General features: G+C 47.3%; 1 protein-coding gene and 2 long non-coding RNA genes across 7 annotated transcripts in view; 2 read left to right on the top strand and 1 right to left on the bottom strand.

Annotated features, from left to right (window-relative positions):
* Positions 1 to 3,074, top strand: part of LOC123350843 — a 9,760-nt gene extending 6,686 nt beyond the window's left edge. Inside the window, exon 3 of the long non-coding RNA XR_006573853.1 lies at positions 2,970 to 3,074. This is a non-coding gene — a long non-coding RNA (uncharacterized LOC123350843). The remainder of the gene's footprint in view (positions 1 to 2,969) is intronic.
* On the bottom strand, positions 24 to 18,811 carry MLEC (malectin). Of its 3 annotated transcripts, none has more exons than XM_044989623.1 (5): positions 18,689 to 18,811; positions 11,235 to 11,413; positions 9,051 to 9,227; positions 8,816 to 8,873; positions 24 to 7,101 (listed from the first exon to the last, which is right to left on the bottom strand). In XM_044989623.1, exons 2-5 carry the CDS (start codon positions 11,397 to 11,399, stop codon positions 6,872 to 6,874), a joined length of 630 nt encoding a protein of 209 aa, XP_044845558.1. In that variant the 5' UTR covers positions 11,400 to 11,413; positions 18,689 to 18,811; the 3' UTR covers positions 24 to 6,871. The 3 variants fall into 3 exon arrangements, with proteins under 3 accessions (XP_044845558.1, XP_044845557.1, XP_044845559.1); XM_044989622.1 differs by lacking the exon at positions 18,689 to 18,811 and adding an exon at positions 18,042 to 18,637; XM_044989624.1 differs by lacking the exons at positions 8,816 to 8,873; positions 9,051 to 9,227; positions 18,689 to 18,811 and adding an exon at positions 18,042 to 18,638.
* LOC123350842 overlaps positions 18,513 to 23,166 on the top strand; it is a 23,832-nt gene continuing 19,178 nt past the window's right edge. For all 3 annotated transcript variants that reach the window (XR_006573850.1, XR_006573851.1, XR_006573852.1), the window contains exons 1-3: positions 18,513 to 19,454; positions 20,968 to 21,100; positions 23,023 to 23,076. This is a non-coding gene — a long non-coding RNA (uncharacterized LOC123350842). The remainder of the gene's footprint in view (positions 19,455 to 20,967; positions 21,101 to 23,022; positions 23,077 to 23,166) is intronic.

Consider the following 23,166-nt stretch of genomic DNA (forward strand, 5'->3'; position numbering starts at 1 on the left):
TTTAAAGCACCAGATGCTCCAAGTGACAATATAATTTTGTTTATTTTCCTTTAATACACTGCTGGTTAAAACTGCCAGGCAGTAGATTTCAGAACATTCCCTCAACCAAACATCCTGGGAAAATTAAAAAATAAACAGCTACATGTACCAAAAATAAAATAACCCACCCACACACCCAGCTCTTCTCCCCAAAAGAACAAGTCTTTGCAAAGCCAGTCTAATCAGAAATAGACATCTGTGCTTTTAACCCAGGGCCTAAGACTGATACAAACAAACAGTCACCGCAAGTTGTTATAACACAAAGCAATGGACAGTTAAAAAAAAAAATCCTCCTTCGAAACCCTTTAGTACTGATTACTAATACAGATGAAGATTTACCCCAAAAGAAATTGATATTTCTCCCCATATTGCTATATCCTTCGTGGTCATTCGAGTCTTGCAGCCTTGAGTAGAGCTTGCAACTGTGTGGTTCTTAATGCTCAACAAATCAGCTGACTGCAAGAAGCCAGTGTTCCCTTAGCAAGAGGGACCTGCAAGCACCTCATTCAGGCCTTGTCTACACAACGATATCCATGTCATGGGACCCACTTAAAACACAGTTAAAAGTTGCTGTGCAGATGGGACCCAAACATTGTCACTGTAACTGGGCTAAAGCCTTAGGCAATCCAGGCTACTTCTCCAACAACCCTGAGAACTCTACTTTTGTTTCATGCAGCCTGGAGCCACCTTACAGACTGGTTAGTTTCTTAAGCAGGAAGAGCTTGAGTGCAAGAAGTCCCCAGGAGCAGCCCTGGCCCAAGTTTATCAGCCTCTAGCGGGTGTTTTAGTCACTCCAAGATCCTGACTGAACATGCTTGGATTAAAACCGAATCGCTGTGAGAGAACAAATAAGCACACCCCTAACACACATGAATAAGAAATAACTATGGCTCAAAGATTTTGCATTTCCTAGATTCACACACACTAAGAAGAGTTTCTGGTTAAACAAGACTTGTTAAAAACTGCTCTTGACACCTGTCTGAGCTGCTGTTTCCCCACTTTCCCTGGGATTAACCTCTACCCACAGCCTCCTGAGCTTTTGCTGTTTGCTATGGATTATTCACATTTCCTGAGCAGACAGCACTCTCTCTGGGAGGGAAGAAAGCACTTCTGTATTTTTTTTTTAAATAAAACAAACACTTATTGGGGTGGAAGAGGGGGGAATAAAAACCAATGTCAGCAATGAGAGTCGTGCTGACTAGACCAGGCACAGAGTACTCCAGGGTATTTCCTCGATCTCTTCAGAAATAGTTCTTTAATATATAGCTATAAACTCTGAGTAAGCCAGAGTCCAGGAAGACAGAACCCTGGCTGCAACCTCCTCCTCACAGACCAATGCCAGAAGTTAAGTACTATCATATTCTTGGGATGAGTCTGTTCAGATCTGATGTGAAATAATCACAAGTTTCATGGGTCTGATGCATCCCCTAACCCTTATGTCAAGATCAGGAACTTGGGGCCTATTTATTAGGCTCCATCCTTTCCTGGGAGGAGTTCTCAGTTCCAACCCACATTATATATTCCTCCTCAAGAATACATGCCTCAGCTTATTTAGAATTAATCACTGGATAAAATCTGGTGGAAACAGAGGCAAGTGTGTAAAAAAAACCCAAACCTAGTCCCATTAGACCTTTGCATGCATTTGTTATGGAGATGTAGCAGAGCCAGATAGTGGAATTGATTCTGAGATTCCAGACCTTGCTCTCCGTGGGATTCCCACTAAGCAGATCTTTCTCCTGCCCTAATTGGCACAAGGAGCAGACAGATGCTGCAGAGGGTCTGCTACTAGCAGGAGTTTAAGAGAAGTTTTGTCCCAAGCCACTTTCTCAGAATCTGTTACACATCGAGAGTCATGCAGACTCCAGTAGTTTTCTATCCTTTTCCAAAGGGACTGTGCAGGCTACAGCTGAAACTGTACTATGTTTCCAATGGTTGCTGCTAGTCCAGTCTCAACCACAGCAAAGCCAGGGATGAAGTACTGTATTCTGCTCTTGGTTTAGAGTCCCTGCCACAATGGCCACTCTAGGGGAAGCCCTTTGCTAGCAAGGTCCTGATGCGGGATGGGGTTGACATCATGCCATAAACTACGCTACTGCTGCAGAAGCAGGACTGAAGCCATGCTGAGGGCCATGCTCCTACCCAAAATCTGACCTTCACCAAGCCCCTGAAAACCATGGACAGATGGGGACAATGTTTCCTGGAAGCTCCCCGTCTCTCTGGAGATTTCTTTGGGGAGAACAAACCTGAAGGAGCCTGCCAGTTCCCCTATCACATCCATTACTATGCATCCAGACAACAGAAACTATCAGAGGATATTCACAAGTAGCACCGTACTTCAGCTAGGACATTCCAGAGCTTGGATCACAGGATGGTAAGATAATGCCCCCTCCTTTTAGAGGGGGAAGTGCCTGGATTAGGGACCGTCTCCTCCAGGAGCTAGATTTAAAGAGGAAACAGAAGTTCCTTAAAACAGAAGCTTCTTCCAACAGACTTGTGATCAAACCACAACAAAAGGCACCAAAAATGAACATAAGGATTTGCTTTGGCATTCCACTTACTTCCACCTACAGTCCCACAGGGAAAGGTTAGATATTGTTCCACTCACACAAACACTACAGTACAAAGTTACAGGGCTGGTTTAAAGCAACTAATGCCCACAGAATTCAGAGTTAAGGATGAAACAGATCCTCACTCTCCCAACTGCACTGCAGAAGAAGGACTCAGATGTGTAAGGCTGCCTGCTATTCTGAGATCCCACACCCTAGGCACAGCAGGTGGGGAGGAAAAACAAACCAAAGAATCTCCACCTGCAGTTTGAATACCCTGGGCTGGGAAGGTTCAAGACAAGCCCATATCATCATCACGTTGCTTTTTTGTTTTTAGGAAAAAAAACTTGACTAAACCTGTTTTCTAAACAATCTGTCCCACAGAACACAACTGTTCATCCTCAGGCTTCTCAAGGTACCCGGAGCTGTGGCCTGAATGTACTCACTCCACCCTGCCCACTATTGCAAGGCCGTGCACACAGGGACCAGGTCTGTATTTGCCCGCTGCTGTTTTGTTTGTGATACTGAGTTTTTACACTACCTTGGTTGTTTCTAACTGGTCCCCTAACCCCCAGGGCACTGGCCTGCATTACAGACTACCGGAGCGTAAGGCCGTGGAAAAGCTACTCCTTTAGGGAAGTAGAACAGCGGCGCAGCCGTTCCAAAGGCAAACAGCCAGCCAGAGTTTGAAACGTGTCATGGAAGCAATCACTGACTCTCCACTCATTTCCACCATGCAGCAGCCTCGCCTGCTGACTGTATTTGCTCAAGCATCCATCCCTAAATACAAATGGAAACCAACATCAGTGAAAGACAACAGCTGAACGATAAGATATTCCAACATATCAACAGAAAAATAAAGTAGCCCTAAACCACCACCACCCCCAAGCCGCGTACCTCTTGCCAGTCTTAAGCAGCCGAAATGCAGATGCAGCTATGAAGAGATCTAGGCAAAAGCGAGCCACAATCAGACCTCAATATCCATTCATATGTTGGATGGGTCCCTCTGACCACCGCACCTCCCACCCCGCTCTTCAATAGTCCTTATTTAAAAAATAAAAATAAAGCACGTTTTACTTGTCCCAAAAGGATCCTTCAAATGAAGTCTGAAGCTGCCAGAAAGGGAAGGGTTGGAACAGGAAAGCAAAAAGGAAAATTGCTTTATTATAGTACCATCATGGGGCCAGACGACCCAGCAAGCAGCTAAGGGAGGGAGCGCAAACCCATGTGAGTACCTCACCCCTAGTGCAGAAGATAAGGCTTGATAACCAAGTTATGGGTAAACAGAGCAAAAAATATTCCAATTAAAAAAAAATAAACTGAATTAATTTTATTTGAAAAACATAGGCTGCAACACACAGCAGAAGTCTAATGCCGTGCCGGCTACCCCTAAAGACACGCTGCTTCGTTCTCAGGTGGGAGTCCAGCACAGAGCAAGTGCATTGCCACTGTTAGAAGGAACAGGGCAGGATCCGCTACCCTGGCCTTGCAGAGGAGTGGACTAATCTAACAGGCCTCTTCCATCTCTAACACCTATGACCCTAGATGTGGGCCCTTGAGCTCAAGCTATGCAGGGACTGAGGGATGCTGAAGGAGACTTGTGTCTAAGAAATGCTGGCATCTCAGGGGACGAGAAGAGCACATTCCTCAATTGGCAGCCTTGTTGTTTTCAAGACCAAGTTCTTGGTTTGCCTAATGAATCAGGGCAGTTTGTGCTGAACCCAAGAAGTTCCTGCTATTTGATTAAGGTTCCAAACCCTGTGCTATGCTAGTATGTTAGAGTGATCAGATGGTGGCCAAAGAGATCTGGGGAAATCATAAGGTTAGACAAAATTTTCCGAGTGGCAATGCCTGTAATTAAAAATGTCCTCAAAATACACCTTTTTAATTGACTCATACATTAAAAAAATAAGCATTTAGGAGTGATAAGAGTCCAGGTGGAAACAGCTGAATGAATCTGCTAGTCCCAGGCCTCCCAGTGTTTCAGAGCTTGGCTTGCTCTGGAGATCTACTGCTGGCCTTCTCCTCCCCGTGGGTAGGTTTCATTACGGTCAAGCATTCTCTGACCGTTTTACCAACTGAACTGCTTGTGCGAGCATTAGTGGCTGACAGTAGCAATGGGAGAAAGCTCAGCTGGATCCTATATTCTGCACTGGACTTACAGAATCAGAATTGTGGTTAAACACAAAGCAGCAATGCACTTGCTCAGAAAGATGGCTGCTTTGGGGACCAATGCTCTGACAGTGTCCCTAGCTCCTGTCTTGGCACTCATGGCTGGGCAACACTTTCCACAGCTTGAAAATTAATAGGAAGAAAGTAAATGTCTTGGCTGCTGTAAACAGACTATTCATAGAGCTCCCTTCACCAAGATGCTCTGTCTAGATTATCAAAAGGCCAGGTGTGAGTTGAGCAGCTACACACACAATTGTGCTCAAAAGCAACTGATAGGAAAAGTCAGAATCCAGGCAGGAGCAGCAGGGGAATTACTTCTCAGTCAAGCTGCACAGTATGAAGCAGATGAGATGCTTGCCAACAAAAACAGATTTAGCCCAAGGCAAAGAGAATTCTGCCCTGAGGATGGATGTTATTAGAATGAAAGCTGACAAGGCTGGTGTCTCAAGACTTAAGCTCCAAAGAATACCCTTTACCCTGGCTGTGCAAGGTGCTGGGCACTTCCTGTGAGGAAGGGAGCACTGCCAACTCCCATAAGTCAATGGGAACGGAAGCTGCTCAGCACCTTGCAGATTCAGATCTTAAGTGATGCCAGCTGCCCAAGGATCTTCAGTTCCAGATCAGGAAGAGTGTGTGGACTGCACATTGCAGGCTTTTGTTTTCCACACTGCTCTCCTGATTACACCAGACTCAGATCCAGAGCGAAGCAGCCACTCCTGCCACCCCACTCAGAGAATACATGCTCTTCATGTGGTGCAGAGTCCACTTGCTAAGCTATCAGAGGGGGAAAGTGAACAGTGTAGCTCAGACCCATCATTAGGTGACCATGGAAGCTGACCAGACTGATCTACATCAGTTTCCATCCATTTCAGATTCTCCACAATGGATGGACACGCTCATCCTACAGGACTGAGAGGCTGGGCACCTTGGCACTTGCCAGCATCCAATTATTAGGCACATCCTGATATTCCAAAGCCTACGCAAGATAGTTAATGGTAGGTACAGACTGCAATCTCACATTACTGCAGACTGGATCAGATCAATGTAGCTGATGCAGAAGGATTAGAGGGTTATTGGAAAGTACTTCAAGGGTTGCACTACTCTGTTTTATGGCTGCCAGACTATTGATCATAGCAGGGATGCACAAGCATTGGGGGCTCAGAGCCTCCATTTTTTTGGTCACCTGGTTGTCAGCCCCTCCAGGGGAGACACTGAACACTAGAGAGGGCAAGGTGGGATGGGGCTTGAAGTGAGCCACTGTGAAGAAAAATATTAAAAAGGAAATAAAAGCCACAACTGATACAGAAACCAAACGCATCCGGAGCAGAGACACTGCAGCAAAAAGCCAGCCTATTGCAGGTCACAGCAGAATCCCCGCAGCAACGATCTAACGTTACACAATTATCAAACTAGGAAAGTCTTTCCCAACTGGTGCAGAAAATCAGGCCAAATAATTCCCTCAGCTCTTTTTGCAACTCACTCTAAAGTTGAAACCTTTCCTGGAGACCCATCAGCAAGTCTGAGCCTGTGTATCTTCAGGACAGAGAAGTATCGTGCATTTAGTTACACACATTCAGATCGCTGTTAAGCCAGTCTCTTTCCCCCATAATTGTCACCCAAAGGCACCAGAACATCTGTGCACACTTCTGACCAACACACACATCTAGGCCTCACTTCAAAGGCTGTTTTTTCCAGGCAACATTCAGAGAGTGCTTCCCTGCTTAGCTTCTTAAGCCGGGACCAATTATCCACCTGGACAAGGGCACAGCGTTTGGGTCACGCAGCTTCCTCTCCATGCGGGATATGGACCAAAGTTCACCAGCATCAGCTTCCTACAGCCCAGACAGACAGCAAGGATCCAGTTTAATCTCAAGTGCCCCGAAGAGGAAGGGATGCTGCTTATGGTGCAACAGGGGAAGCCAAGGCCTCGCTGCTCGCTGGCTGGGGGAAGGCGAGCTCCCCCCTTTACCTGTACCTGCCGTTCATTCCAAATGAACTTTTTTTTCCCTTAAATTATGAAAAATATGGAGAAACTGAAAGCAATCGCATTTGGTCCGACTCCTTTCCTCCTGGCCTGCGGCCCCTGCCACTGCATCTCTGCACGGGGCTTGCCCTCACAACCGGCAAAGGCAGAAGAGGGTAGGAATGAAGACACCAAAGGCCACCAATATAGGGAACATGAGGCTGCTGTTGTCCGAGGCGTAGGGGTTTGGTGTCCGGGGCCCTGACTGAACCCGGTTCTTATTGGCCTGTTTTTTAATGCTGGAGCCTTCTTCATACTCTTCTTCATCTTCCTCATCCTCCTTTTTCTCCAGGCCAGGGTGAGGCTGCAGCTTTGGAACATCTGTTGGAAAAGAAAGAAATTCACTATTGTGAACGTGACTTGCGCCATCCCACACCCAACCAGTTGAACAGGGCACATGGGGCACCCCATAGACTGGTACACAGTCCCACATTGTCAGGGCTCCACTCCAATACAAGCACCCTAATTCATGGAGATACTTGGATGGCTCCACTCTCAGCTTGTGAAGCAAATATTAGTATATGAATAAGGCCCTACCAAATTCACAGCCATGAAAGACGCATCATGGACCATGAAATCTGGTCTTTTGTGTGCTTCTACCCTATACTGTACAGATTTCACAGGGGAGAAAGCAGGGCGGCCGGAGAGCGGCGGTTGTTGGCCAGGCACCCAGCTCTGAAGGCAGAGCCACCACCAGGAGCAGCGCAGTAGTAAGGGTGGCAATACCATACCAAGTCACCCTTACTTTTGTGCTGCTGCTGGCAGCGGCTCTGCCTTCAGAGCTGGGTGCCTGGCCAACAGCTGCCGCTCTCTGGCCGCCCAGCTCTGAAGGCAGAGCCGCTGCCTGCAGCAGTGCAGAAGTAAGGGTAGCAATACCACAACCCCCACATAATAACTTGCGACCCTCCCACAACTCTTTTTTGGGTCAGGACTCCTACAATTACAACACTGTGAAATTTCACATTTAAATAGCTGGAATCGTGAAATTTACTATTTTAAAAATACTATGACTGTGAAATTGACCAAAATGGACCATAAATTTGGTAGGGCCCTATTATGAAGAACCTGCCTGTGAGGACAGAGCGACATCACCACTCTCCAGCTTCTCATTCAGGAGGAGCTACATCATGCAAGCACATCTGCCCCATCCCAACCTCTAATGCTCCTGGCAGCCTTATAGACCCCAGGCAGGACCAAGAGTTACTGCCTTGATAACCAAGTGCCTCCCAACCTGTAAATGGAGACCTATCTCACAGCAGCTTCCCCATAACCTGCCAGTGCCACGCCACGTATCCACCAAAGCAAAGCAATATTCATCCCAACCCACACCCCAGTCCTTGCTGGTCTGAGACCTGAGTTCAAACTCCCCACACAGCAAGATACTGTGCTGCCACTAGACCACAGAGCCAACCCATTGCCTGCAGGGTAGCAATCCTTGATCTCTAGAGCAGCAAACAGACCCATCATATGACAAAGATTTCAGCTGAGTGCTCTGACACACAGCAACGAGAGAGCAGGGACTCCTGCTAACCCTTCCCACAAAGCACACCCCACACAGAATTATTCCAAGAGATTAAGTCTGGGAAAATTGCAGCGGCATCCTCAGAGCCAAGGGGGCAGAAGCCCAGTGTGGAGCGAAAGCACTAGGCCAGAAAAACTGAATGATTACTAGCTAAAGAGGTCTCCAGAGCCAGATCTCTGCAGAGCTGCTCACAATGTCTAGCAGCCAAAGAATTTAGCTATAAGCCAGTTTAACCGCCACTGAGACTCAGAAAGCCCCCAGTTTTTGAATTAGACACACAACCTACTTTCCAAATGAATCAGCCTCATATACTTGGAATGAAGAACTGGGGAGACAACACACCTGTGATGCGCTAGGACAAAACTTCACAGGGGACAGCTGAGGGCGATGGGCCTGGCTGAGACAGGTCAGTTAAGGCTGCCACTATACAGAGTGCTATACACATGGTTTAAAAGGAAATCAGTTGCCCTCCAAGCTAAAAAGTCTTGAAGGATTATTAGTTAAAAAACTTACCATCCACTGTTCCTTGCAGGATGTATAGTGCACAGATTTTTGGATTGTCGTAGTATCCCTAGCGAAAGGGAAGACAAAGGTCAATGCTGTCAAAGAAGGAATACCCCCCACCCATCAGAGTCACTTCCCCTCTCCCTATGCACATCTGCACCATGTGGCAGGGTGTGAGGGATTGGGTGGAGATGAGAGGAGAGAGAAAGAAAGAAAGGGCTTTCCCCTAGCCAGGGTTTGTTACCTTGACAAACTCAATGTGGAGCTTCCCTGTGAATGTGGAAACCTCTCCCTGGACACTCAGCTTCCCCTTCCTGATGCTGATGGGAATAATCTCGTCGTGAGCTGTGCTATGTCCAACTCGGTCAAAAATGTCCAAGTCCTTCACCACCACGTGGCCATTCAAGCGCACATCAAACACCTTCGGGGTGGAAGAGATTGCAGAGAGTATCAGAGGGGAATCAGACACATGACTGAGAGGGGACAGGACAGAAACAGTCTGTGCTCGTTACAAAGCCCAGGAGACAAGAGGTATTACTGCATGTGCCACCGAACCAATGCAGATTCTCTGCGCATATGGCATCTGTCTCCACCCCCTTGTTGAGAAGGACCCACAGCCCCAAAATAGACCACAGAAGTTAAACAATTAAGCCCTTTAAAAATGGTTTCAAATAGACAAACCTGTATCCTGCCTCTAACACGTCTCCATAACTACTGTTCAGTACTGAGGACCGTGGGGAGTTTCATTAGGCCCTATCCTCAGAAGTACACCGCTACCTCGATATAACGCCACTCGATATAACACAAATTTGGATACAACGCGGTAAAGCAGTGCTCCGGGGGAGCGGGGCTGCGCACTCCAGTGGATCAAAGCAAGTTCAATATAACACAGTTTCACCTATAAGACGGTAAGATTTTTTGGCTCTCAAGGACACCGTTATATCGAGGTAGAGGTGTACCATGCACCCACACCTCCCGTTGACTCGAGTGGGAGCTGTTAGTGCTCGGCACCTCTGAAAATTGTGCTCTTGGCTTTTTAATCCCAGTGGTCTGGTGGTAAAACAGGGGAAGGAGAGACAAGAGGGAAAGAGATGAGACCAAAGGCAGAAGAAAAGGGATGAGTTAGGTAAAGAGACTGAACAGCTAACAGAGCGGAAGCTAATCTCTGGGCTGCGGTGACTCAAGCATCACTCATAGCCTGGAATACCATCACAACTGTGTAAAGGAAGCAAACAAAAGGAAGTATGTTAGTCCTTAAATCCTACAGAACTCTATTTTGTCAGGAGAGCCACCTGTTCACATCCAATTATTTCCATCCTTCTGATAAGCCTCTACAAGCCAATGTTGCTGCTTAAAATAATCACCAAGTAGGGAAGCAGCATGGTCCAGTGGACAAGGAACAGGACTAGGAATCAGGACTAGGGTTCTAATTCCAGCTCTTCCATTGAGTTATTGTGTGGCCTTGACTCCCGTGTACCTCAGTTTTCCCAACTGTAAAATGGGAATCACAAAGGTGGGCAAGAATCATTAAATGCTTCGATGTCTCCAGAAGAAAGGTGCTATACAAAAGTCAAGTGTCAGTCACATTTCACTACAGAAAGTCAGCTGAAGACATGACTTCACAAACAAGTACATCCAGCTCTACTTTATATTAGAAATTGATATGGGAGCTCAGTATCACTTTGGAATGCATCCTTAGGAACAAGTTCATCCCTAGGGCAGCTCCACTGGGCTCAGTGGAACTGGTAGAGGGGGGAGTCATGAAAAATCTGGATCCTGGTTTGACTGAAAATCCATAAAACTTTGTGAAAGGCCTTTGAGGGTAAGAAAAATGCTTCAGACAAAGGACTATAGCTCATTAAGTTATGGTTAGACTCTTCGAAGCATGTTAATACTTTATTTTATTTGTAACCGTATCTGTTTCCACTATCTTTACTCAGTATCACTTATATCTCTGTTCCTAATACACTTATTCTCGGTTTTGCTATAAATTCATCTGGGTGCTGTTAAGTAAAGGGTGAATCCTCAGCTGAGTTAACAGGCTGGTGTGTGATATGCCTCTTTGGAGATAGCAGACTTGGTAATTTCTGTGAGTGTCCAGTGACAGGGGCTGGATACTGCAGAGGAACACTCCACATGGAGTTTTGGGCAGTGAAGTGCACCTCAGGTTTATCTGCAAGGCAAAGTAAAGGCTGGCAAAACTTTTGAGGAGGTTGTCTGGGTGGTTAGCAGACCAGAGTGTAGGGAACTGACACAGAGGTTAGCTCCCATGAGACTCTCACCCTCCACAGGGAGTAACAAGGTGATTCTCAGCCCTGAACTCCCCAAAGGCATGTCACAGGAACCTGGCATACACAGCCCTAGACAGAAATTAGCATCATCAGAGATAACCAAGGAAGGATCCTGGGTCGGGGCAGACTTAGCTTACCTTCTGCTGGGACTGTGCAAAATAAACTTCAGCAAACTTCAACACCACAACGTAGTCGCCCTCTTCCTTGATGGGGACTTCATACCCAAAGGTCTCCTCGTTGTAACGCTCAGTCTGGTACAGAATCTGATCCTCTGTGTTGGACCGCAAGATTGGCAGCTTCATGCCATAGTCAGAGGCTGGATTCCAAATATAAAAATCAACAAGAATGCAAGGGTTAACTTCTCAGGCATCGGCAGAAGACAACTCTATAAACAACCTCCAAGGACCAATTCTCTTGAGGCCCCACAGTCCCTCCTAATTCTGACCAATGGGGGGCACTACTTCCTTTCAAGTGTCCCCATCCCCACTTTACCAACTGCCACACTTCTTTTTTTAATCCAGTACACCAGAGGGGGAGGCAAGTTGAGCAGTGGCTGGAGGAAACCTGAATCCTACAGAAACACAGTTCTGACTATCAACCATCCCCAAGCCAGTTAGCAGAGAAGAGGTCCTATTTCATGGACTGGGTGCGCTAGGGTTCCCCCGAGACCTCTTCCACTTGGATCCCCAAGATCTCAGTTCGACTCCAGTCTAATTTCTCAGCTTCCTCTATTTGGCTTATAGTAAAGCTACATTGATCAGACTCAAGGATAGGGGGTGTGTATAGAGCATACCACACATCCAGAGTTACACAGCAAATCTCTTCCCTTATATACATTTATAAATTACACTGCATCACACATTTTGGAATTGGCTTAAATCACTTTGTAGAAACCAAACCCTGTACAGCATGCACTGTCCATGCATAACTTACTCTTTACCTCAGCTTACATTCCAGGTTTATCTTATCCTTTGTTACCCTGTCCACTATAAATGGGCATTCCCCTTATTTTAGCTAGTACAGACATTGTTTCCAGCCTGCTGATCCATTTACCTCCCTAATCCTGTCTCCCAAGAAATAAGGCCTCACCCATGTCAAACCAGGCCTACAGCATCAGAAGACTTGGCCATAAGACCAGACTTCTCTAGAGAAAGAGCACTTTGAACTTCTTATGTTTTAACCAACATGATGCAGTGCACAAATGAAATGAAGTCAATTTAGGACTGAGTCACCTCAGATAATATAATCCCATCCCCTGCAACTGACTTGAAATTAAAAACCTAATTACAATTTCTCCTAAAAAAAAAAAAAAAACATTGAAAAGCCATGTTCCACCCAAGAGAAAACATGCAGGCTGGGAGAGTGTTGCATGTATTAAAGGGATCTTAATACAATCCCTTTCTTCTTGCTAATAATCCTTCAAACACCATGCAGGGAACCTGAATCAATAAGGATGTGCGCACCTGAGGGCTCTGATGACCATGCAAACTACCTCGTATGATTTTATGGGGTATACATCAGAGCCACATGTGTGCGTGAGCCTTTACTTCAGTTATCTGTACACCACACAATGGAGAATCTTTGAATAATGTTTCTAGCTGCGCCGGTATCTGAAGCAATCATGGAGGTTAAATACTTGTTTGTCCTTCTTTGTTGTTTAGTATCTGTATCATAATGGAACTCAGGGGCCTCAAGCAGCATTAGAGCCCTATTGTACTGGGCACCCTACAAACACATAAGATGGCACAAGCCCCAAAGAGCTTACAATCTAAAATGCTATTCTCACTGGATGGAACAGGGGAGACTCTGGATGGCATCTGCATAGCTGGCACTTCCAGTCAGCAGCGAAAGCTGATCTAAGCTTTTAGTTGTCAGCTGACAGTTGCTATTTCCACTCCCATTTCCATGGAAACAGACATTGGTTTGGGTTGGCCAATGCAGAGTAAGCCAAAAGCTCTATCCAGTTGCCCACCACCTATGTCCAAGCCCATGGAAATGACCAAGAGGAAACTAACACCTGTTCTACACAGTGAGGACCCTGGGGTAAGACTGCTATTGTTCTGTAACCACCAGGGACGGTCATGGAGGCTAAGAGCTCTCACTGTTTTCACATACTGCTGTAAATACATCCCTTTTTCCAGCTACATGTTAACTAATTTATAGTAGTCCAAATAGCACATGAACACTAGCTCAACTCCTATTTAACGCTGCAGGTTAGAGACAAGTCTGCAGAGAAAGGAAGTTTGTTGTCAGGCTGGGATAGCAAACATCAGAGTGAATTCACCCAATCACACAAATGACTAAGTTTCAGAGTAGCAGCCATGTTAGTCTGTATCAGCAAAAAGAACAGGAGTACTTGTGGCACCTTAGAGACTAACAAATTTATTTGAGCATAAGCTTTCGTGGGCTACAGCTCACTTCATCGGATGCATGCCGTGGAAAATACAGTAGGAAGAGATTGTGTGTGTGTGCGCGCGTGTGTACACACACACACACACACACACACACACACAGAACATGAAACAATGGGTGTTACCATACACATTCTAATGAGAGTAATCAGTTAAGGTGAGCTATTACCAGTAGGAGAGAGAAAACCATTTTGTAGTGGTAATGAAAATGGTCCATTTGCAGCAGTTGACAAGAAGTTGTGAGGAACAGTATTCCCCACACACACACACTGTATTTTCCACTGCATGCATCCAATGAAGTGGGCTGTAGCACACAAAAGCTTATGCTCAAATAAATTTGTTAATCTCTAAAGTGCCACAAGAACTCCTGTTCTTTTTACAAAAGACTAATTCATGTGTATGCTGCAGTTCTTCATGATGCAATGGAAGTGGATCTGAATTAGCAGTATTTTAGTTGTGGTGAAGAATGACTGAAGCACCAAGACAAAAACAAACCATTACACATTAAAAGTAACAAAAGTAGCCACTATCTTCATTTGTTTGGCATCTGGATATGCTATAAATCCCTTAGTTATACTTTCTCCCTTAAGTCCCAGGATCAGAATTTGAGGCTTGAGGGGAAACAACCCTAAAATGCCAACCCAGGACTTTTAAGCCATCAGCAGCAGGATTTCTGCTGCAGCCATTACCTGCCCATCCACACAAATGGGAACAGAATGAGTAACTGGGGGAACTCAAATGATGGTGCAATAAAAACCGTTGAAGGAGAAGGAAGATAGCAGTTGAGCTCATGGGTTAAAGTCTTACTTGCTGAGCCTGGCACTGTGGTTGCAGCAGGGTTATTGTAACAGGTTGCTGTTCAGTGAGGCACCATGAACAAACACTCTTTTGGGAGGAGCAAACCACAACACCGTGCACTGTTTGAAAAAGAGATTGCTAAAGTCCAAAGAGACATTCTCCTCCAGGTTGCAGCTGCAAGTGTTAATCATACAGTTGTAGGTCAGCCTCCCCTTAAAATTAATAATGATATTTGAACACCTACAGCTAGTGAAATACAGGTTACCAGCATATAAGCCTTTGGTGGGGCAAACTTAAAAGCTTATAAGCTTTACAGCGTATCCATAGTTAAATGGTAAATTCCTCTGGGCTGTTACTTGTGTGTGAACGGTCAACCACATCTAGGGCACTGTGTAGTAGTGACACCATCACTGCAAGGAGAGCTGCATCGATACTGTATGTTGCAGCTGTAGCAGTGATGGGCAGGAGACCCAAGCCTTGAATGGGTAGTTCACCTTGTCTGCACCACAAGAGGTACCTGCTGCTGCTAATGGGTGTATCTTAGGCTATGGCTACACTTGCACTTCAAAGCGCTGCCGTGGCAGCGCTTTGAAGCGCTAAGTGTAGTCAAAGCGCCAGCGCTGGGAGAGAGCTCTCCCAGCGCTGTCCGTACTCCACCTCCCTGTGGGGAATAACGTACAGCGCTGGGAGCCGTGCTCCCAGCGCTGGGGCTTTGATCACACTGGCGCTTTGCAGCGCCGCAATTTGCAGCACTGGAGAGGGTGTGTTTTCACACCCTGCTGCAGCGCTGCAAATTTGCAAGTGTAGCCATGGCCTTAGTTAACTCAGTCCTTTGTTAAACTTGCAGCTAAGTGATATTGTGCTGCCACCATTATCAGCAGCAGGCAATTTCTACGCCACAGACAAGGCTGAGGCTTTGTCTACATTACACTTTCATTGTTAAAACTTTTATCACTCAGGGGTGTGGAACTTACTCCTGAATGAAAAAAGTTTTAACAACAAAAATCACCAGCCTGGACAGCTGCTCTCCCGTCAACGAAGCTACTTCCCCTTTGTTGGGGGTGATTTTATTTTGTCTACTGGTGATAGAGAGCAGCTACACGGCTTATCGTATAACAGCGCGGCTGCAGTGGCACAGCCGTACCGTTGTAAGGTATGCAGCCTGAATCTGGATCGCAGTGTTTGACGCTGGGTGTCACAGTACCTGACCAGAACAGGGTTCATGTTCTTTACCTTCAGCCATTATCATATTTGAACATCCAGAAGTGGGGCAAAGGAGAACAGTAACTTGGCTCCCAAGAGACATTATTCATGCTGTGGGCAGATAAAGAAACCAGCATCTCACTTCATGAGACTTATGTGCTGACTGGCTCCTCCCCAACCCTAGAACTGAGGATCCAAAGTGCAGCTGCAACATATTCTATGTCCTACACCCTCTGGTGGATTTTTGATTTCACTGCTTCAGCAGCTACAACAGTGGTACATACCCCATACTAGTGTATCCCCATTTACTGCCTTCGCTCAGGGCACAGCTAATGTAGAATCCTGCCATGACCTCAGTGCTGGAGGTCTGCTGCCAGAAATGGTGGGTGAACCAGCAGCCACATTTTCATTTACTGTGACTTCCCATGCAATAGGTACTTGGGTTCCTCATTCACCAGCAGGTGCTCAGCCCTGCTGCCACCTAGTAGAATTCCATCACTGGGTAATGGGTGCTGCCACCATGCAACATGCAGTTCAGCTGTGGAAAGTGCCTGAACCCTGTGCTTGTCTCACCGAGACTGTTCCCAGATGGGCTTCAAACTTACAGCCCCTGCTGCGGAAACTGGAGTCTTTCTCTGGAAAAAGCAAGTTGCTGCATGTTGTTGAATGGTCAGGCTACCAAACTGGCATCACCTTTCAAGAGTAAGTTCCACTTCAGTCTGTAAGGACAGACTTCCCCTCAGATGACATTCCTGCAGTCTAAAGCAGGGAACTTGAAGTTTTACCAGGTTAAACCCTGCAAGTCTCATCCAGTAAGCAGGGAGCTACCATATTTCAGGTGAGACACTAGGCATGCTCAACAGAGGGGTGGTTTTTTTTGCAAGATACAGCCAACGTAGCACCCTTCCCCCCCACCCCACCCCAAAAAAGGCCTCATTTAGCAGAAGCTAAATAACTTCTTTTAAAATTCTTGTTGCTGGTAAGTATCACTTTGATATTTGCAGCTTTCTGATGGACAATACAGAAAGCTCAAACAGTCTGCTCCTGTGAGGTCTGATGCAGGGTCCCCAAAGTGGTCATTTCCTTTTTCTCTCCCCCGCTGGAGGCTACCCTCTCAAAAGTTGGATCAAGACTCATCTCAATGAAACACTAATGCCCTAGCAGTTTCAAGAAGAGTGAAGCCATTCAGATATGAACAAATAAGCAACTTATGCTCAGTTAGGATCACATGCTAGACTTGTGACATAATCAGAGGTGGAAGACACCAACCTCCCAACTGTTCTCCCCTGCCTGCTGAAACAGAGCACATGCTGTAAAGTCAGACTCTGCATCTCTACAAACAGCTGCACTCGTGTATCCACCTGGCCAGAGAGTGTGTCATGGTGGCAGAAGCAGGTAGCTCTGAGTGTTATACAAGTTCACATGCAGTTCAGCACTATCAGCCCGGTCCTCTTCCTCATCTGGAGAGGAGTAAGGGCAGCCTTCCATTGCCACATGGCTCACAGCATGTGACAAGGTACTAGAGAGTCCTAACGCCCTTTCCTGTCTCTCTTCACTTCCCTCACAAAAATGCTCCTCAGTGTGACTGGAAATTACAGAACAGGAATGAAGGAACAGAACGGGTACCCAGCATGGCGAGTGCTTAGGTTATCAACAGGAAAATGGCAACCAAGTCAAAGAGAAGTGTAGGGGCAGGGGAACCTTTACCGCTTTAACAGATGGGAGGAGGGTTCAACAATTGCTGGGTGACTGGAGACAAGAATTGCTGAGGTAGGGAACTCCTCCAGAGGAGTCCATCCCCCTGCTTTCTCCCTGCAGCCAAGGGCGCCAAATGGGGAAAGGAAGAGGTGAGGCGAGAGGCCAGGAGGAAGCAGGAGGGGATGGGAGGGTCACCTAGCGCACTGAGGACGTGCAGGGATGCTGCACCCAGGAGTCTGGCCCCTCAGGGCATGTTTCGGGTCTCCGGCCATGCAGTGCAGCCTGGCGCAAGCCAGCAGGGCTCCGAAGTCCTAGACGGATGGAGTCGTCCCTTTAGCCCCCCGCCCCCTTTGAAAGACACCTGGCTAGGAGCCGTTCCGCTGGTCAGGGTACGTGGGCAGCAGGCCCCGGTCCGCACCTGGCACCTGCCCCCAGTCGGCCACTGAGCCGGAAGCCTCCAAACAGCTCCGGGCAAGGGAGCGGGAAAGCGTCTAGGCGGGCTCCAGACGGCCCGTTAGCCATGAGGCGGGCACGCCGGGGCAGCCGGCTGGGCCCCCGGCGGGGGAAGGGTTAAGTGCCCGTCAGACGCGCGCCCATCACCCCCTCACACCGGCCGCCGCATGGCAAGGAGCCTGCCCGTCCCGGGCCTGGCAGCGCGCAGGGTGCCACAGCCGGGGCTGCTCGCACCGGCGGTGGGGGGGGGGGCAGCGCGGCAGGACGGTGCCTGACGGGGAGCGGGAAGGGGCCAGCGGGAGGGCAGAGGAGATGGCGAGAACAGATCGGAGGGAGGCGGGACGTGGCCAGGCCTCCGGCTCCCTCCCCCGGGGGCCTCACCTCGGCCCACCCGGCCCTCGAGCGGGTCTTTGCGGAAGTGGATGCCGTTCACGTCCACATGGGCCTCGCCGCCCGCGTTCACTGCCCAGATCACGTTGTCGGCCAGGCCGGCTCCCGAGGCCCCCAGCAGGGCCGCGAGCACCAGAGCCGCCCCAGGCGCCCAGCGGGCCCCGGCCGCCCCCATCTCCGGCTCCCGGCTCCTGCTCTCAGCTCAGCGCAGCCCCGCCCCGCCGCACATGCCGCCCTCCTCTTCCTGCCGCGGCGAGGGGGCACCCGAACCCGCTGGCCAGACGGATGGAGACCAGCCAACCAGTCACCGCCCGTGGTCTTGAATGTTAACTACCTGCCCGTCTGCCATTGGGTACTGGAGTCACCATATTTGTATATTAATAAAATGACGAGCCAATAGGAAGGAGCCAGGACAGCAAGTTTGGTTGAGAGATAAGCAGGTAGCAGGCGGCTAAGGCTGTTGGGTTGGCAAAGGCCGGGGGAGCGGGGACTGGAGCGCCCCATGTGCGGGGAGTGGTACAAACCGACACTCCCCCCCCTCCCCGAACGTCTCCTAGTCCCGAGCGGGTGACAGGTTCCTGCTCTCGCTGGGCTTTTACCATCCGCTCGGGAGGGGGGACACGGAACGCGCCACTTGCCCGAAGTGGGAGAAGCTTCTCCGCGACCGGGCCGGGCTCCTTGGGCGCGACCACTGGGACACAGAGGAGGAAAACGCCAACGCAATGTCCCCTCAGTGCTTCCTCCCACCACTCCCGGGCCAGACCGACCCCTCTCTCTCTCTCTCTCTGAGATCGCGCCCAAGGCTCCCACCAATCAGGAAGCTCCAACGCGGCTGGAACGTAATGCATTGTGGGAAGGCAACGGAACGGAAGCAGGCGGGTGGCTCAGCATGTGGGGGTTCCCATGGCAACCGTCACCTTCCCCGTCGCCAGCGGAATGACGGGTCTTATCAGACCCTAGTCCCTCTATCTCGGGAGACGGGGATCCCCAGGGAGAGGAGGGGGCCCGTCTGGGGGCCGGGCCCTTGTAGCCGCGGGGAGGGGGATCCCCATGGAGTGCTGGGTGCAGCAGCTCTGCTCCTGGTGAAGATCCAGCCCATGGCGGGGTGCAGGGGGTGACCGGTTTCTTTTGCTGATGGACGGGGAGGACGTTTGTGAAACGCTTCTTTAAGCGTCACCAGTTCGTGCGTTGGGTGCTCGAGGTGCCTGAAGAGAATTTGACAGATGGGGCCTGGCATTTCAGGGCAGGTTAGGAAGCCACATTTTTAATTTCAGCCCCTGGTTTAACCCATAAGCGGAGGCTCCAACCCCCACTACACACAGGCAATCGCGAAATGAAAGAAAGGAGTTCATGTCTGTGTTCATAATGGAAACTCAAGAAGCCAAGTAGATCTCATGACCCCAGGTAGGGCAGTTCCTGCAAGACATCCATGCACCAAACAACTACATGTTCAAAGGAAAACTTTTTAGATCAGGGTGTCCTCACTTGGTGTCCCACCTACACACTTCTCTCCCACTTCTTGGCATTTCTCTCTCTCCTTCCAGCTGTCTCACTTTCCTTCTTTCTATCTCTTTTCTTCATTTACATCAGCCCTCCTGTTCTAGTTTCTCTATTTGCAAAGAAACTGGAAAGGTGTAATCTGTGAGAATAATGTGATTTCCATTTTTTATGTAATAATTTATTTTATTTGTATGGACATAGAACTAGATCCTATTATCCCGATGCAGAGAACATCCTGTTAGCATCATGAGGAGTTCTGGATAAGGACTGTAGCATCCGACCCAACTTGACTGAATTCTCTAGATGGAGTCATCCCATACTCAAACTTTTGTACTGGTGACCCCTTTCACATAGCAAGCCTCTGAGTTTGACCCCCCCTTATAAATTAAAAACACTTTTTTATATATTTAACAGTATTATAAATGCTGGAGGTGAAACAGGGTTTGGGGTGGAGGCTGGCAGCTTGCGACCCCCCATGTAATAACCTCGCAACCCCATGAGGGGTCCCGACCCCCAGTTTGAGAACCCCTGCTTAGTTTACATCATACAGTTGCTGACATTCAGCAACCAAGCAACTGCAGCCAAGAGGAGGCATATTAATGCCAAATGTGGTTAACAACACTACTCTCAAACACATCTCACAGGTTATTCCTAGTGAGATGTGACTCTTGCTTTACAAACTTACGGGTTGCTCAGACAAGCAGGTAGAGCTTTTCTTTAAACATCAGGGCAGAGTCTGTTTAAAATGCTTTTCGTTCCATTCTCTGTTGCCACAGTTAATCCTGCCTCTGCCTGTCAATTTTTATTTGAGTGCCCATTACTATGCTGAGTAGATGGATGGGAAACCAGTTAGAGCACAAACTATACTGAAACAAGATGGGGGTAGCCACAGCTGCTGAGAGAGACTCATCAGGTAGTTTCTTTAGGTGCAGCTTTTTGTCAGATCAGAACAGTGCTTTCTTTGTGTTTATGCTTTTTATAGGAACTGTTAACCCAGTTTTAGTCCAAGCAATACACTATTCCTATGCAATGCACTGTCCAGAATCCAAGATGGCATAAACACAGGACCCAGCAAAACATATTAAATGTCTCTTGAGACTGAAGGAAGTGAAAAGACTCTGTGAATGGTGTCTACTAAGAGATCTCTGAGTTGGTGTGAGAGGGGAAGCAAAATGTCTCGGGAAAGCACAAGAGGTGGCGAGACAGGGAAGTGAAAGGTTTCTGAGGTGATTGCAAAAAGTGAAGATACTGGGAAATCAAAGGTCTCAGGGACCTTTTCTGAGCTTCATAATAAATGCAGTTGAAAGGTGAACTGCCAGGGAAAGAAAGAATTTGTGTCCTTTACTGCTCCTTAAAGGGTTTAAAGTTATTACATCTAATCCTCACATACCCCCCTCCCCCATATTGTGTTTTACAGAAGAACTGTCCGGTCCTCATGTGTCCTTATGTTATCCTGGAGGACTATGACAAGATCTTTGGAGGACTTGGCATGGGACTTCACAGCTGAAGTTTGGATGAAACCTGATTTTTTAACTATGTTCTTGCCGAAGGTAAATGGGGCCAAATATCCTCATGATTTTCACATTTGCCCCAGTACGATCATGAATGTCATTCTTGTTGTGATCCTCTCTCTCTCTCTCTCTGTTGCCCCTGGAAGTCTCAGACTGAAGCTGGGTTCATTTGATGCCCTACTTGCTCCTAAACTTGCCACACTGGGTGGCTATCACACTGGCCACTTACCATCTTTTATCCTACACTTTGGCCAGAGGCATTGCCATATTTAAAAAAAAGAGCTCCACAGTCTTTTTGTCTAGTCGTTGCCTTTAATCACAACCTCAGTACTACAGATTGTAGTTGAAATTATTCTACATCTTTTCTAAAGCACCTTGAGAAGTCTTGGCAAATAAAGCCTTGCAAAAGCTGAGTTGGTTCAGCGACAGGATACTAAAGCAATCATTCCTAAGACCTGCAGAGTGTGAAGCCCCACAAATGGGATCCCTTTAACTCCTTTCATAATGGGATGAATAAAGTAGCCAGTCCTGATTTTGCATACATTGGTCACTAGAGGGCAGTATGTGGTTAGAACTGTGTCCCGAAATGCTTTGCAATCCGTTGTCCAAAGGAATGTGGCAAGACCATGTTTTTAAAATAAATAAATGCAGCCAGAGGCCTCCCCTAGAGCTGGTGACAGGCAGTGCCATCCACAAAAACACTTTGAGTCAACTCCCATTCCTGGAGCCTCATTCTCAAATGCCAATCTCTAGAAGAGGGGAAGCCCAGAACAATATAGCGGGAAAATTAGTTTTATTAGAGGTGATCTATGCGCATAGAGAAACAAATGCCTTCCAAAGGTGACACCCTTAAAAAGAAATCCTCTAAAATATGTAGGCATCTAACTCCCATTGAAATGACATTTGAAATGGAGGAAAACATGGCCATGTATCAAGCTGTAGTCAATATCAGTAAGTGACTGCAGCCTTTCTACTATTCCCACTTCATTAATTAAAAATGCATTTTCCAACTCATTTTTAAAATAGCCAGCACTGTTCTAAAGGGACACCATTGTCCTGAAAATCACTTTTCCTTCTGAAAATACTGTGCCTGTTGTTAAAATTGGTATTGCTGACACAGATTAAAGATAAAATATTTTCTCTGTTTTTTCAATGTTTTCAGTGGCTGTTTGACAGCATTTTGTGTGCAGTCAGTTTCACTGCTGATAGTTAATTGCACTTCCCATCTCATCTGCTAGCCTGCAACATCACAAGCACTGCTCAGGGGGATCTCATATGCTTAACCCAAGGTCCTGGCAGCAAAACAAACTGAGGAGGCATCAGGCAGGTGTGTGCCAAGAGAGGAAGGAGCGGAGAGATGGCTCTAAGCAGATTTAGTGATGTTGCTCTCTGGTCCACCCAACAGACCCTTCTAAACATCATCAGGAGAGCAGCAAACCCTTATGCTTTTTAAATGGCCTTTCCTTGCTATTGAAAGGGGATTCATTTAGAACAGTGTATTATTAGAAATAAATATTCCAAGTTGTGTCCCTCTAATATCTCTGTGACTGGGAATTGTCAAGGAATGGGATGTCCAGTCTGCTGACTGAAGCCCTAATCCTGCACACTGCTCCATATGGACTGACCCCAGAACCTGGCCCTTAGTCATGACTAAAGGACTGCTAAGCAGCGCCATGAGAGGCTGGAAGCTTTCACTGTTGTTTTAAGGTTAGTCTTGTTAGTTACTAGAAAAATTGGTGAAAAAAATATTAAACCAATGTTAAATTAACTGCACACACAAAACCTAATAAATCAAACTTTAATTTTCCAATTGCAAAATGCTCTGGCCTCTCTCATGCATTGAAATTGTGATGAACACTCCCTTTTTCACAGACTTTAGTAACAAACAGGGAACATGTTTCTTGTTTTTTTAGGTATTTAAAATTTGTATTACATGTTACCGTTTTTGGTGTGTGTTACAGCTCTGTACTGGATGGAATCAGAATTACTCAACCGCATGTCATTACTGCTGAAAGGTAGATTCATTTCCCTTTAGTTCACACTTGTGGTTCAGGTGCAGGATCCATGTTATTTTCTCTCTGCTGCCATGAAACTTCTAAGTCCTC

The sequence above is a fragment of the Mauremys mutica genome, chromosome 16 (assembly GCF_020497125.1).
Source record: "Mauremys mutica isolate MM-2020 ecotype Southern chromosome 16, ASM2049712v1, whole genome shotgun sequence".
Taxonomy (NCBI): domain Eukaryota; kingdom Metazoa; phylum Chordata; order Testudines; family Geoemydidae; genus Mauremys; species Mauremys mutica.